This window comes from Podarcis vaucheri (assembly GCF_965113315.1).
Source record: "Podarcis vaucheri genome assembly, chromosome: 8".
Classification (NCBI taxonomy): Eukaryota; Metazoa; Chordata; class Lepidosauria; order Squamata; family Lacertidae; genus Podarcis; species Podarcis vaucheri.
This window is the reverse complement of record NC_138766.1, coordinates 4,037,245-4,051,375: the sequence shown is the minus strand read 5'-3', so window position 1 is coordinate 4,051,375 and position 14,131 is coordinate 4,037,245. Positions and strand designations below refer to the sequence as shown.

General features: G+C 45.2%; 1 protein-coding gene across 9 annotated transcripts in view; it reads right to left on the bottom strand.

Annotated features, from left to right (window-relative positions):
* RALGAPA2 (Ral GTPase activating protein catalytic subunit alpha 2) overlaps window positions 1-14,131 on the bottom strand; it is a 222,355-nt gene that overhangs the window by 99,817 nt on the left and 108,407 nt on the right. For all 9 annotated transcript variants that reach the window (XR_014222286.1, XM_082234139.1, XM_082234143.1 and 6 more), the window contains one exon: window positions 3,700-3,837. Coding sequence is in view for 8 of the 9 variants with exons in the window: in XM_082234139.1 (XP_082090265.1) it covers window positions 3,700-3,837 (138 nt within the window). In the remaining variant the exon portion in view is untranslated. The remainder of the gene's footprint in view (window positions 1-3,699; window positions 3,838-14,131) is intronic.

Below are 14,131 nucleotides of genomic sequence, written 5' to 3'. Positions count from 1 at the left end.
GTGAGCTCGCTCTGCCTACCCACGAGAAGCAGCGGTGGTGGTGGTAGCCCCTGGAAAGGTAAGTGCAGTGGCTGGGGCTGAGGGTGGGGAGAGGAAAGGAGGACTACTTGCCCCTCTCACCTCTTCTTCTAGCTCCCCCCCCCCCCCGGTGCTGCTTCTCTGGCCCACCACAAGGTCTGAGGGACAGTAGACCAGGCCACTGCTAAAAAAAATTGCCAACCCCTGACTTAATATTTCAGAAATTTCGTAAGTGGTGTATAATCCAAAAAACAAAGAAGACACCATTAAAACAATGGGCCCACAGATGTCAGGTGAGTGGCTCTGCCCACTTACCCTCCAGCTGGATCCAACCCCACCCTTGAGATAAAGGAATCATGTGGACACACTGAATGGCATGGTTCCTACTTGTGCCAGTTGATCGACTCATTTTGTTTTCTTAAAAGTTGATTAAATGTTAAAAATGCAGCACAGTGAATAACAAAATAAAATTATGTATAATGCTTGGCAATGCTTAATTCCTAACGACCTTTGAAAGCGTGTGGAGGCTTGTTTCTCCTGCAATGATTTTGCAAAGTTTTTTGCAGATAAAACCACTCAGATTCGGGAAGAAGTAGACTCCACCGTGGGAGCAGGGCCGGGGCGGGAGAGTGCAAGAGTTCTGTCTGGTCAAGTTGAGTGGGATCAATTCCAATCTGTTGCCTCAGAGGATGTGGACAGGCTGCTTGGACGAGTGAAACCAACCACCTGTCTCCTGGATCCTTGCCCATCCTGGCTAATAAAAGCAAGCCGGGAAGGGCTGGGCGATGGGCTTCGTGGGGTGGTGAATGCTTCCCTCCGTGAGGGGGCCTTCCCAGACCCGCTGAAAGAGGCGGTTATTAAACCGCTTCTTAAAAAACCATCTCTAGATGCGGCCACGATGGCCAACTATCGCCCAGTCTCAAATCTTCCATTCCTGGGCAAGGTGATTGAGCGAGCGGTTGCCGAACAACTCCAGGCACGCCTGGAAGAAGCGGACCATTTGGATCCCTTCCAGTCGGGATTCAGGCCTCATCATGGGACTGAAACTGCCTTGGTCGCACTGGTTGATGATCTCCGGCGGGCTAGGGACAAAGGTGAGAGCTGTTTCCTAGTTCTGCTGGATCTCTCAGCGGCGTTCGATACCATCGACCATAGCATCCTTCTGGACCGTCTTGAGGGGCTGGGAGCTGGGGGCACTGTTATACAGTGGTTCCGCTCCTTCCTCCTGGGCCGTGTTCAGAAAGTGGTGGTGGGGGATGAGTGTTCAGACCCCTGGGCTCTCACTTGTGGGGTGCCTCAGGGTTCTGTCCTCTCCCCCATGCTTTTCAACATCTACATGCGGCCGCTGGGAGAGATCATCAGGAGGTTTGGGCTGGGTGTTCATCAGTATGCGGATGATACCCAGCTCTACCTCTCTTTTAAATCAGAACCAGTGAAGGCGGTGAAGGTCCTGTGTGAGTGTCTGGAGGCGGTTGGAGGATGGATGGCGGCTAACAGATTGAGGTTGAATCCTGACAAGACAGAAGTACTGTTCTTGGGGGACAGAAGGCGGGCAGGTGTGGAGGATTCCCTGGTCCTGAATGGGGTAACTGTGCCCCTGAAGGACCAGGTGCGCAGCCTGGGAGTCATTTTGGACTCACAGCTGTCCATGGAGGCACAGGTCAAATCTGTGTCCAGGGCAGCTGTTTACCAGCTCCATCTGGTACGTAGGCTGAGACCCTATCTGCCTGCGGACTGTCTCGCGAGAGTGGTGCATGCTCTGGTTATCTCCCGCTTGGACTACTGCAATGCACTCTACGTGGGGCTACCTTTGAAGGTGACTCGGAAACTACAACTAATCCAGAATGCGGCAGCTAGACTGGTGACTGGGAGCGGCCGCCGAGACCATATAACACCGGTCTTGAAAGACCTGCATTGGCTCCCAGTACGTTTCCGAGCACAATTCAAAGTGTTGGTGCTGACCTTTAAAGCCCTAAACGGCCTCGGTCCAGTATACCTGAAGGAGCGTCTCCACCCCCATCATTCTGCCCGGACGCTGAGGTCCAGCGCCGAGGGCCTTCTGGCGGTTCCCTCATTGCGAGAAGCAAAGCTACAGGGAACCAGGCAGAGGGCCTTCTCGGTAGTGGCGCCCGCCCTGTGGAACACCCTTCCAGCAGATGTCAAGGCGATAAACAACTACCTGACATTCAGGAGACATCTTAAGGCAGCCCTGTTCAGGGAAGTTTTTAACGTGTGATATTTTATTGTATTTTTGGTTTTTATGGAAGCCGCCCAGAGTGGCTGGGGAGGCCCAGCCAGATGGGCGGGGTATAAATAATAAATTATTATTATTATTATTATTATTATTGTTTGTCCAGGAAAAAAATGGAATCGTATAAAATAATGCATCCATTTAAAAACAGAGGATACCAATAGTTTGAGTACATTTATAAATAAGATTTTGCTTTTCCTAAATAAAGCATTTGAAAACAAATAGTTTCTCCACCCCCATCGTTCTGCCCAGACAATGAGGTCCAGCTCAGAGGGCCTTCTGGCTGTTCCCTCATTGCGAGAAGTGAGGCTACAGAGAACCAGGCAGAGGGCCTTCTCGGTAGTGGCACCTGCCCTGTGGAATGCCCTCCCATCAGATGTCAAGGAAATAAACAACTATCTTGATTTTAGAAGACATCTGAAGGCAGCCCTGTTTAGGGAAGTTTTTAATATTTGATGTTTTATTCTGTTTTTTATCTATTGGAAGCAACCCAGAGTGGCTGGGGAAACCCGCCAGATGGGCAGGGTGGAAATTAATAATAATAATAATAATAATAATAATAATAATAATAATAAACTTTTTTGATTTGTCTCAGTAAGTACAAAATGATGTATAAAAAGATGCCCAGAAAGATGCAAAGGGCAGGAATGAGAAACCTGTTTCAGCCCAATATCCAGACTACAACTTTCCCAACCTTCCAGGGTCTACATTCCAATGGTGGATAGTGGGGGAAAGCTCAAAAGAAAAAATGTAGACATCAGGCACACAGCACTCTTCCCCCGCCTCTCTCTCATGGGTTTCATGCAGCCACAAACTCATGCATTCCCGCAGGCAGGCAGGCAGGCAGGCAGGCAGGCACGCACACACACACACACACACACACACACACCATTTCTGGCCCTTTGCACTACAGTGCTGGGGAGTAGGTAGCTGGAAAGATCATTCTGCCTGTTCTTTAGAGAGGTCTCTAAAGAGCAGGCAGATGGATTTTTATCTCTGCATCTTAGCACTAAACACCACAATGCTAAGAGTGGAGATAAACCCTCTGCCTGCTCCTTAAAAGGCAGAATTTTCACCCACCCCAGGACTGGAGCATGGTCGGGAGAAATGCTGCCTTTTACTGCTAAAGAGCACATGAAGTCAGGTGATTGGCTGGTGGACACCATTTCTCCCTAATGGACTTAATTAGGTTCATGGGCTGGGGTTCTCTACTGCTACTGTAGGGATTAGTTTCCACTCAAATCCATTGAATCAAGCAATCTGAATAAGACACAAAATAAGTTAACATTTTTTAGGATTAATGAATTTAATCAAATCTAGCTCAAAAGCAGACAATATCCCACTAATATTATAGTTTACTGCTTAATAATTTTGCCTTTGATCACAACAAACAACACAATTAAGCAATAGGAGTAGAAACATGTACTTACCCTATATATGTAATCAAGCAATGGAGCTTTAGAAGAATGTTGATCTTCAAGACTTGAAGTGAACACAGGCTCCAGCAGCCTTTTCATGGGTAATGTCATACACCAGTCCAACAAACAAAGTAATAACGAAACTATAAACTAAATCAGAAATATGTAGATTACATTAGTTCTACTTAGAAAATATGAAAAACTTGATAAAGTAAGGGAAACCACATATGCAAATGAACGCTGCATGTAAGCTTCCTTGAGCTGATTCGTCAGATACTAAAAGTCAGTCTGTTACCATTGATGTTAATATGAATAAAGATGTATGTATATATTTGTTCCACTATAAGTCTTCACAGAAATATTGACAGAATTTAGCCCATGTTAATTACTGCAAGTTTTCACCAGATATATGGAGCACTATTTAGGAATATACCTGACTATTCTGGTGCATCAGGTATGTGCTATATGTAATTAATATAAAAATAACAAATCCTCAGCCTGGATTCAGAGGAGCTATTTAGGAAACCTAGGCTTGAGACTCCATGTAATTGGTGGATAAAAGAAAATGTAAATAAGTTTACTACTACAACATTAATAAATTTGGCGAATTTAAATTTCTTAAAAATCAGAACAGATGGGTGATCATTCTTTTAATTAATAAAAAGTTTTCCATTTTTAATGCTATTGCCACTTTAAGCCATGCTAAAGTCAAAACATGCCTGACACCATCAGGATATACTAAGCCAGGGGTCGGCAAATTTTTTAAGCAGCGGGCCAGTCCACTGTCCCTCAGACCTTGTGGCGGGCCAGAGAAGCGGCACGGGGGGGGGGGGGGCTGGAAGAAGAGGCGAGGGGAGCAAGCAGTCCTCCCTCCCACCTGCTGCGCTTACCTTCCCAAGGGCTGCCACTGCCACCACCACCTCGGCTGCTGCTTCTCGGGGGTCGGCAGAGCGAGCTCGTCCGCTCCGCTCTCTGGCCCACAGGAGCACCAGGGTGGTGGCGGCGGGGGGAGGAAGAGGCAGCGCCTGGTTTACCTCAGCGCAGTGACGTCTCTGCCTATGAAACGCCGCTGAGGTAAACCAGGTGCAGTGCTTGAGTGCCAGAGCCGCTGCCGCTCGGTCTCTTCCTCCTGTCACCAACGCTGGGAGTCTCGGCTTCACTGTTGGTTCCGGCTTCGCGTCGCAGGCCGGATTTAGGTCCCAGGTGAGCCTGATCCAGCCTGGGGCTGTAGTTTGCTGACCAGGGGTTTGGGCTCTGGCACTGACAGCCCGGGGTAAGATTTGGGTGAAACTCTGCAAAAAAAAACTTGCACAAGTTGTTCTGTTTGATGTTGAAAATATTGATTTCTTAATGCTGGGTTCAAAAAAATAGGGGTTGTTTTATACATAGGGGCGTCTTATACACCCAAAAATAAGGTATTCACTTGTGTATGTATGGACAATGTTGACATGCATAAAGTAATTGAGTTCATACACTGTACAGCTCCAGAAAAGTATTTCAGCTTTGGGGTATAATCTATGTTTATGTAAATGCTTATTCTTGTTGGATTTATGATGTGCTATCTTTTAGAAAAATAGAATTGTAGGATGGAAGAGACCCCAAGGGTCATCGAGTCCAACCCCCAACAATGCAAGAATTGCAACTAAAGCATCTATGACAGAGGGCCATCCAACCTCCTGAGGGAGACTATTCCACTGTCAAACAACTCTTACTGTCAGAAAGTTCTTTGTGATGTTGAGACAGAATCTCCTTTCTTGTAACTTGAAGCCATTGAGCAGGAGAAAACAAGCTAGTTCCCTTTTTCATGTGACAGCCCTTGAGATATTGGAAGATGATTATCATATCTCCTTCTCTAGGTTAAACATACTCAGCTCTTTCAACCATTGCTCATCAGGCTTGGTTTGCAGAACTTTGATCATCTTGGTTGCTCTCTTCTGCACACCTTCTAGTTTGTCAGTATCCTTTCTTAAATTGTGGTGCCCAGAACTGGACACAGTACTCCAGGTGTGGTTTCACCAAGGTAGAATTGAGTGGTACTATTACTTCCCTTGATGCAGCCGAGACTAGCATTAGGGTTTTTTTTGCTGCTGCGTCACAATGTTCACTCAGTCTCAGTCAGTTTTATTGCACATAGCCAAAGGCTGCCGCAATGTACACAGAATTATTTGACAATTAAAAGAAAATATACTGAATTGGTAAAAAAAGACTTAAAAGGACTTAAAACATTTATATTATTAAAACATTACGTACTCTAAACAAAGCTATAAAAGTACCCCAATGTACAAATAAAAACATTAAACAATAAAATTCATAAGCTAAAATCATCACATGATCACTAATGTTTAAAACAGTGTTTCCCAACCTTTTTTGGGCAAAGGCACACTTGTTTCATGAAAAAAAATCTCGAGGCACACCACCATTACAGCCCCGTGACGTCAGCGCGCAGCGTCACGCCGGGAGGGACGCACGAAAGTGTAAGTTTCAATTTCCCCCCCTCCCCCTTGCCTTCCTTCTGTGCCAACCGCCAAAAAGCCAAGAAAAAAGCCCAGACTTTAGGGCAGCAGGTCGACACGGAGGAAGCTCCTACCTAAGGACAGGTGCGACGGCCGTGTCCTCTTCTGCCACACTTGGCAGCCCTGCCTCACGGTCGTGACTCCCACCCTGATTTCTCCCCGCAGGTCGAGCGGCACAGGCAGCCCAATGTGTCCAGCCCAGACACAAGCCCCGCTTCCCCACTCTAGATCCTGAATGCGACCAAGTGCTCTGGACTCCCGAGCAGGGTGGGAAAGAGGACTCGCACCTGGTAGCCTCCGGGCTCCTCGCCTGCTCGAGGGATGGCATTGCAGGCAAGCTGCCGGCCGTCGCCATCGCCGCCCCCTCATGCGAGTGGACCTGCCCGGAGTGGTGGGCCGGGGGAGGCTCGCTCTCTGTGGGGATGTGGCCTGCACGCGCGGCCCCGCTTCCTCCTGCCCAGGGCTGAGCTCCTTACCCGCGATCTCGGTCTCGCGCACGCGGATCCCACTTATTCCGAAGCTCGCGCCACTAGCCGGGGCTCTCACACCGTGCCAGGGCGAGGTGGCGCGGCCCACTGACGTCATCGTGGCTCGCCGCCGCCCTCGACTTCCCTGTTCCCTCCCCTCCCTCAGGTCGCCGTGGTTACCGAGGACTGCAAGCTGCTCGGGCGAGCGTGGGGCATTAAGTGGGAGAAGGAAAATTAAAATTAAAACTCGCCTGAAGGCCGCCTCTCCGGATATGAAGCTATCTTTCGAATTTTTTTATTTTTCCCGCGGCACACCAGGCAACATCTCGCGGCACACTAGTGTGCCGCGGAACAGTGGTTGAAAAACACTGGTTTAAAACAATATCAATTAATACAGTGTGCAATTTATACTCAGTTTGGTGACAAAGATAGAGCATAGCCTGAGGTAGATAGATGGGATCAAATAAATTCATCTCCTTTGCAATTAATGGCTACCTTGGCTATATAATTTGCTCTAATTTTCCTAGCAGCAGTTGCAAAAAGTGCTACCCGCTAAGTCACATACTTATCTGTGTCTGCAAGGAGATATAACATCATATCAAGGGGGTTCTGGCCAGGGGACCCTGTCATTATAGGTACCAAAAATCTTTTTCTTGCATCATTATATAACGGACAGTGCAAGATATAATGCATAAGGTCCTCTACTTCAGAACATCCCCTAATGCAAACACGTTCGTTTTTTGGTATGCCTCTATGTCTCCCATCTCTATAAGCAGAGCTTATTGTATTTAGTCGTAGCTCTGTAAAAGCTTTTCGAAGCTGTGCAAAAGTCAATTCATTAAAATAAGATATGTGTTCATTGACCTCTCTAAGTTTAAAATACAATGGGGCGCATGTAGATGTGCACATAGAGTTTAGATCGTTTTTAGTTGCCACTGCCCTTATGGTTAAAAATATTTTTCTGTAAATATAAGGGGAGTTCTTTAATCTCAGTCACTGAGAGGTCATATTTGCCCATCAGTTGGGCAGCATGATGTACCCAGTTTTTAAGGGGTAATCCATTTGAGAGCTCAATCAGGCATTTTTTTGGTAGCCTAGTGTTGTCCATCTATTGAACTCTAAACCAGTAACAGAGAATTCTTTTATCTATTTGGCTCTCTATGCTCAACATGCGAGTTTCCAACCTGACCATGGCAGATTGCACGTCTTTGGGTAAACCTAAAAGAACTCTTAAAAAATAATTCTGTGGGGGTTCCAGACCGGAGACCTTTGAGGTACCCCAAACCTCTGCACCATATAAAATCTGGGCCATTGTTTTTGCTTTATACACAGATAGAGCTGGGTTGACCAGATTTCCACCTTTACAGGCAGCAAATTTCAGAATGGCTTTTGCTGATTTAAAGGCTTGCAATTTAATATTGGATAGCTGTGTATTCCAAGATGCAGTTTCTGAATAAATCAATCCCAGATATTTAAACGTATTTACTTGGTTTATGATGTGTTCATCCAGGTGCCAAACATGCTTTTTAGAACGCTTCCCAAATACAATGACCTGTGTCTTATCATAGTTTATAGTTAAAGCATTCCTCGTGCAACATGAACTTAATTTTGCAAGCAGCAGTCTCAGGCCCACCTGGGTTCTAGATACAAGTACTAGGTCATCAGCATACATTAAAACTGAGAGTTTTTGGTCAAGAATTGTGACAGGGGCAAACTGTAGGTCCTCCAGTTCTTTAACCAGGTCATTAATATAAAAATTGAACAGGAAAGGTGCCAAAATGCATCCCTGTTTGACTCCAGTAATGGTCTTAATGGTGAGATGGCCAGCCAGATCCACCTTTACTTGTATTGATGTATCAGTATATAATGTTTTGATGAGAAATAATAGACGGAGGTCTATATTTGTCTTTTCCAATTTTTGCCACAATGCGTGTCTTGGGACCGTATCAAAAGCTGACTTTAGATCGATAAAAGCAACATATAATTTTTGCTTCAAATTATGGATGTATTTACATAGCAGAAAGTTCAGCACAAAGCACTGGTCCAATGTGGATTTCCCTCTTTGGAAACCTGCCTGGACTTCAGATATCACCTTATTTGTATCTGCCCATTCTTCTAGCCCCCCAAGAAGGAGCCTGGCATATAGTTTGGAGGCTACATCTAGCAAACTAATGGGTCTATCATTGGCAGGGTTTTTCTTATCGCCCTTTTTATATATTGGGGCAATTATACTCAACTTCCACCCTTCAGGTATACGACCTGAGCTGTTAATGTATGAAAACAATTTTGCAAAAATGGGTGACCAGAAATCAGGTCTTATCTTATAGATCTCCATTGGGATCATGTCTTCTCCTGGAGCTTTATTAGCTAGTTGGCTTGTGATTAACAATGTTCACTCATGTTAAGCTTGTGCTCCAGCAAGGCCCCTAGATCCTTTTTGCATATACTGCTAGCAAACCAGGTGTCCCCATCTTATATTTATGCATTTGGTTCTTCCTGCCTAAGTGCAGAACCTTACATTTGTCCCCACTGAAATTCATTTTGTTAGCTTGGGCCCAGTCCTTCAATCTGTTAAGGTTATTCTGAATTCTGATTCTCTCTTCTGTGACATTAGCAACCTCTTCCAGTTTGGTGTCATCTGCAATTTCTTCATCCAAGTCATTTATAAAGATGTTGAACAACAATGGGCCCAGGCTAGAAGCCTGTGGCACCTCACTTGTCACTTTCCCCTAGGATGATGAGGAACCATTAATTGGGGATGGGGCTCCAGAATTAGGGGAAGTAATGATGTAAAAATTGGAGTCCACAAATCAGAGCATGCAATTAAAAAATGTGGAGGGAGACTATCTTCAACGGAGGCTTTGCCTTTTCTTAGTCTCAATATTTGTGATTTAATCCTATCTAATGTAACATTATGGGACGCGGGTGGCGCTGTGGGTTAAACCACAGAGCCTAGGACTTGCCGATCAGAAGGTCGGCAGTTCGAATCCCGCGACGGGGTGAGCTCCTGTTGCTCAATCCCTGCTCCTGCCAACCTAGCAGTTCGAAAGCACGTCAAAGTGCAAGCAGATAAATAGGTACTGCTCTGGCGGGAAGGTGAACGGCATTTCCGTGCGCTTCTCTGGTTCGCCAGAAGCGGCTTAGTCATGCTGGCCACATGACCTGGAAGCTGTATGCCGGCTCCCTCGGCCAGTAAAGCGAGATGAGCGCAGCAACCCCAGAGTCGTCCGCGACTGGACTTAACTGTCAGAGGTCCTTTACCTTTAACTTAATGTAGTATTTCCCCAGCTGTATTCCCATTTACGTGCAATGTTATCTGAGGTGATTATGGCGACAGTGGGCTCATTGAATGCACTCCTAAAATGGCTTTCCCAATCATTCTTAACAATAGTTCCTTCCAGGACAGGAGCTGTTATTTTTTCCAGTCTTGCAAGTATATCCCAGAATTTTGCTGTATTCTTTTGCAGGAGTGCAAGACCTAGTTCCTTCCACTGTTCCTCAAAATAGACCCATGCACCCATTAGTCTCTTGTAATTCCTGTGCATTTCATAGAATTGTGAAGGGATTGTAGAAGAATTACTGATGTGATAAGATCTTAAAACTTTTCTCATCTGCCTTTTTAGAATCATGCATTCCTTATCATACCATATATTGTCCCTTTTGATTTGATAATTTTCTGGCAGGGATACCTTAAAAAAAAAGATATAAGGGAATTTACTAATCATGTATATACTGTAGTTCATTTTCTAGTTCAATGCTGGATACTTGCAGAAGTTTATTAATTTTGAAACTCTTTGTTTTTAAACCTGTTTGCAACAAGGGGTTCCATTTAATTCTCTTGTTTGATGTTAGTAATGGTTGTTCAAAATTTAGATGAGTAGTGTGTTTTATGGTGGCAGTATTAAGCCACTGCAGGGAAAATCTGAGTGGCTGATGGCCACTGCCAGCTACTGCGTCTACTGTGAAGAAATGAAATGATGATTGGAAGAGATGAGTAATCATCACATAATCTACTACACTTGCACCAGAATTTCTTATGTACCATAAGTAAATTCTCCTTCTGAGTTATCTAGTTGGGAGCCTTTAATTAATGTTAAGTTTAAATTTGTGGCTAATGCAAAAAAAGGAAGGCCAGAGTCAATAATCTTCTTGTCTATAGATTTTTGAATTTCCAGATCTTCACACAATTCAATTAGGCTTCCAAGGGCCCTTGTAATGGCCTGATTAGTTAGACATATCTGCACATTAAAATCACTAGCTACCACTAATGACGTCAAGGGAAATTTGTGTTCCAGCAGTCTGGATCATAATATTGTGAACTCTTAGGGGGAACATAGATACAGTCATACCTCGGGTTACAGACGCTTCAGGTTGCGTTTCTTTTCTTCTTCTTCTTCTTTTTTAAGTTATGGACTGCTGAAACCCAGAAGTACTGGAATGGGTTACTTCCGGGTTTCGGCAGTCGCGCATGCGCAGAAGTGCCGAATCGCAATCCACGCATGCACAGACGTGCAGCTGTGGGCTGCGAACACTACAGGTTGCGAACGTGCATCCCGCACAGATCATGTTCGCAACTCGAGCATCCACTATATTGCTAAAAATGTAAGAATGGCTTGCATTTTTTATAAGAACAGCCATCCATGGTGGATGGCACCAGCCCTTTAAGAAGAAGAAGAAGAAGAGTTTGGATTTGATATCCCGCCTTTCACTCCCCTTCAGGAGTCTCAAAGCGGCTAACATTCTCCTTTCCCTTCCTCCCCCACAACAAACACTCTGTGAGGTGAGTGGGGCTGAGAGACTTCACAGAAGTGTGACTGGCCCAAGGTCACCCAGCAGCTGCATGTGGAGGAGCGGAGACGCGAACCCGGTTACCCAGATTACGTGACTACCGCTCTTAACCACTACACCACACTGGCTCTCTGAGTAGTTGAGACTGAGAGGGAGGTAGATATCAGTATCGCCAAACCTCCACTTGGTCTACCCCCTTTAGAAGAGGGAAGTGCACTAGATGCATATGCCGCATAACCAGGTAACCATATTTCTTATATTTACCAAGTTTCTTGAAACAACAGGATTTGAAATTTATTTATATAGTCAAAAAAATCACTATCCTCCAGCCAGCCAAGTTTCAAGACAGACAGGAGACTTCAGTTTTTAGTTTTACTGGTTGTCATTGTTGTGTTAGAGGAGGCTTCCTCAACCTTGGCCCTCCAGATGATTTTGGCCTACAACTCCCATGATCCCTAGCTAGCAGGATCAGTGGTCAGGGATGATGGGAATTGTAGTCTCACAACATCTGGAGGGCTGAGGTAGCCTGTGTTAGAGTCTTGATTTCAGTGATCTCTTTTGTAGTTTCGATTGGTCCATTCACTAGCCAATGGGGGTTGTATTGCAGCTGATGTACTTCTACATAAATGGTAACTTTCCTTTCCAGGTTTCCTTCTCCTAGTTCATGCGGCTCCAGTTTCCTCATCTCTGACCAATTTTCTGTTGCGTTTGATGAGAAATAGCATTATTATTTCTGGAAGGTGTCTCAAAGGGGATCAAATCATCCTGGAGCATAGCGTTGGTGGTTCTGTCAGGTTTGCATTGTGTAGGCCAGGCATGTCCAACTTCAAGTAGGCTGTGATCTACTATCCAGTATCAAAAACTGGCACTGATCTACCACACTCTTCCATTGTCATTTGGGCAAGGAGTAAGGTGTGGGTGGCCTGGAAAATCCCTTTCTTTCCTTAGCACAGATTTGTGTTTCGATTCCATTGCCTTCTTCCACGTATTGCCGAAATGGAGGCGACAGCTGATTAAGCCACAGGCCGCTCTGTATGGAGGAGGAAGGAAAGGTGCTCTCCTTTTATCCAGCCTCATTCTGAATGCAGAACATCAGCACCCCCACACCCCACTTTCCTTTGCTCCCAAGGGGGATCACTGTACCCTTTCCCTGCTGCACAAGCGCAGCCCTGCAGCACCCAGCGAGGGTCGCCCAGCCAAAGGCAGCCTCCTTAGCACAGCAAAGTGGGAGAGGCGTGTGCCCGGAGCTCATGGGAGGGCGAAAGCAGAGGCACAACCTCCCTCCTCCAGTCACCTCGCAAGCCCCATTCAGCCCGCCGGCGCGTGCTCACAGGACAGTGAAAGTGGAGCCACAACTCTCTCCTGCAGCTGCTTCGAAAGCCCCATTCAGCTCCAGCTGTGAAGGAGGAGCAAAGGCTGCCTGACCATAGTGCGGTCGAATGAAATCCATCCAGGGATGCCACTGTATCCTTTCTCTTGGATGATCAAGAAGAGCAGGTGACAGCAAAGGCTGCTGGGGCAATCAGAGTAAGATCCACTATTTGACTATTGATTCAAAACCCTAAAATGTATTTCATATAATTGACTTTTTATTTCTATTCTTTGTATATCGTATTGTTGTTTTATTGCTATGGCCAATGGCTGACACAAATAAAGATTCATTCATCTAGCGATTGACCTGTTGGACATGCCTGGAATGGTGCCGCTGATTCTGGGTCCAACTCAGGATTGCTCCGGTCTATTAGTCTTTCTCTTAACGTGCCCAGTCTTTCTAAAATAGCTTTTTGCTCGGTTTGAGGTAATTGGTTGTATGAACTTATTAAGTGCTCTTCTTCAGAAATTCTAGAACTGTTAAGTAGGTCTTGAACATAATCCTTCTCCATGGAATTTACTGGAGGAAGGTGTAACTTGATGCACTGATGTTCATTGCTGGAAGAAATCAAAGGCACTTCTTTTAAGGTACGCTTTTCAGTCAGACAGGATGGCCCTGGGTTGTATCCTTCCATGCTGAGAGCTGTTTAGGGTCAGGAGAGGTTTCTTCACTGTGTCCAGAAAGACTCAGTTAGGTGACACACCAACTCTGGCCAAAAAAGTATTTCCTCTTTAGGAGCAGAGATGGATTCTATCTGACCTAAATGTTATAATGATTGGGCATGTAGAACTTTAATAAATGATAGGTCAGTCTCCTTTGCTGATAAATGTAATAGCATGCTAAGGTCTTTCAAGGCCCAAGTTTTTGTGTTCCACTGAAATATATTTTTCCTGTAGGGGTGAATGGTTAGGGCTATCCTCTTTGCCTGAAGGATTAAATGTGAATCTTTTGGGGAGCTGCTGACTTCATAGTCAGCACTCTTCATAGAGTGGAAACATTGACCAGCTACATTATTATTTGGTGTTTGGTTTAGGAGGGAACATTTTTTCAACAGATAACAAACTATTTATCTTATTTGAAATGCTTTTGAACTCTATAAAGATATTTTTGACTGTTACAGCCACCAGATCATATTGTTCAGCAAGGAGTGCTCTATTACTTGGTAGAGAGGTGGGGTTTTTAATTTCTTCCTGGCCACTTCCACCTGTGTGGTTATTGTTATTCTTAGGATTACTGTTATTTTCAGCATATGGTTGCTGGACTTTCTATTTCTAGAACCTTGAATCTATTAAAGGTAGGAATTG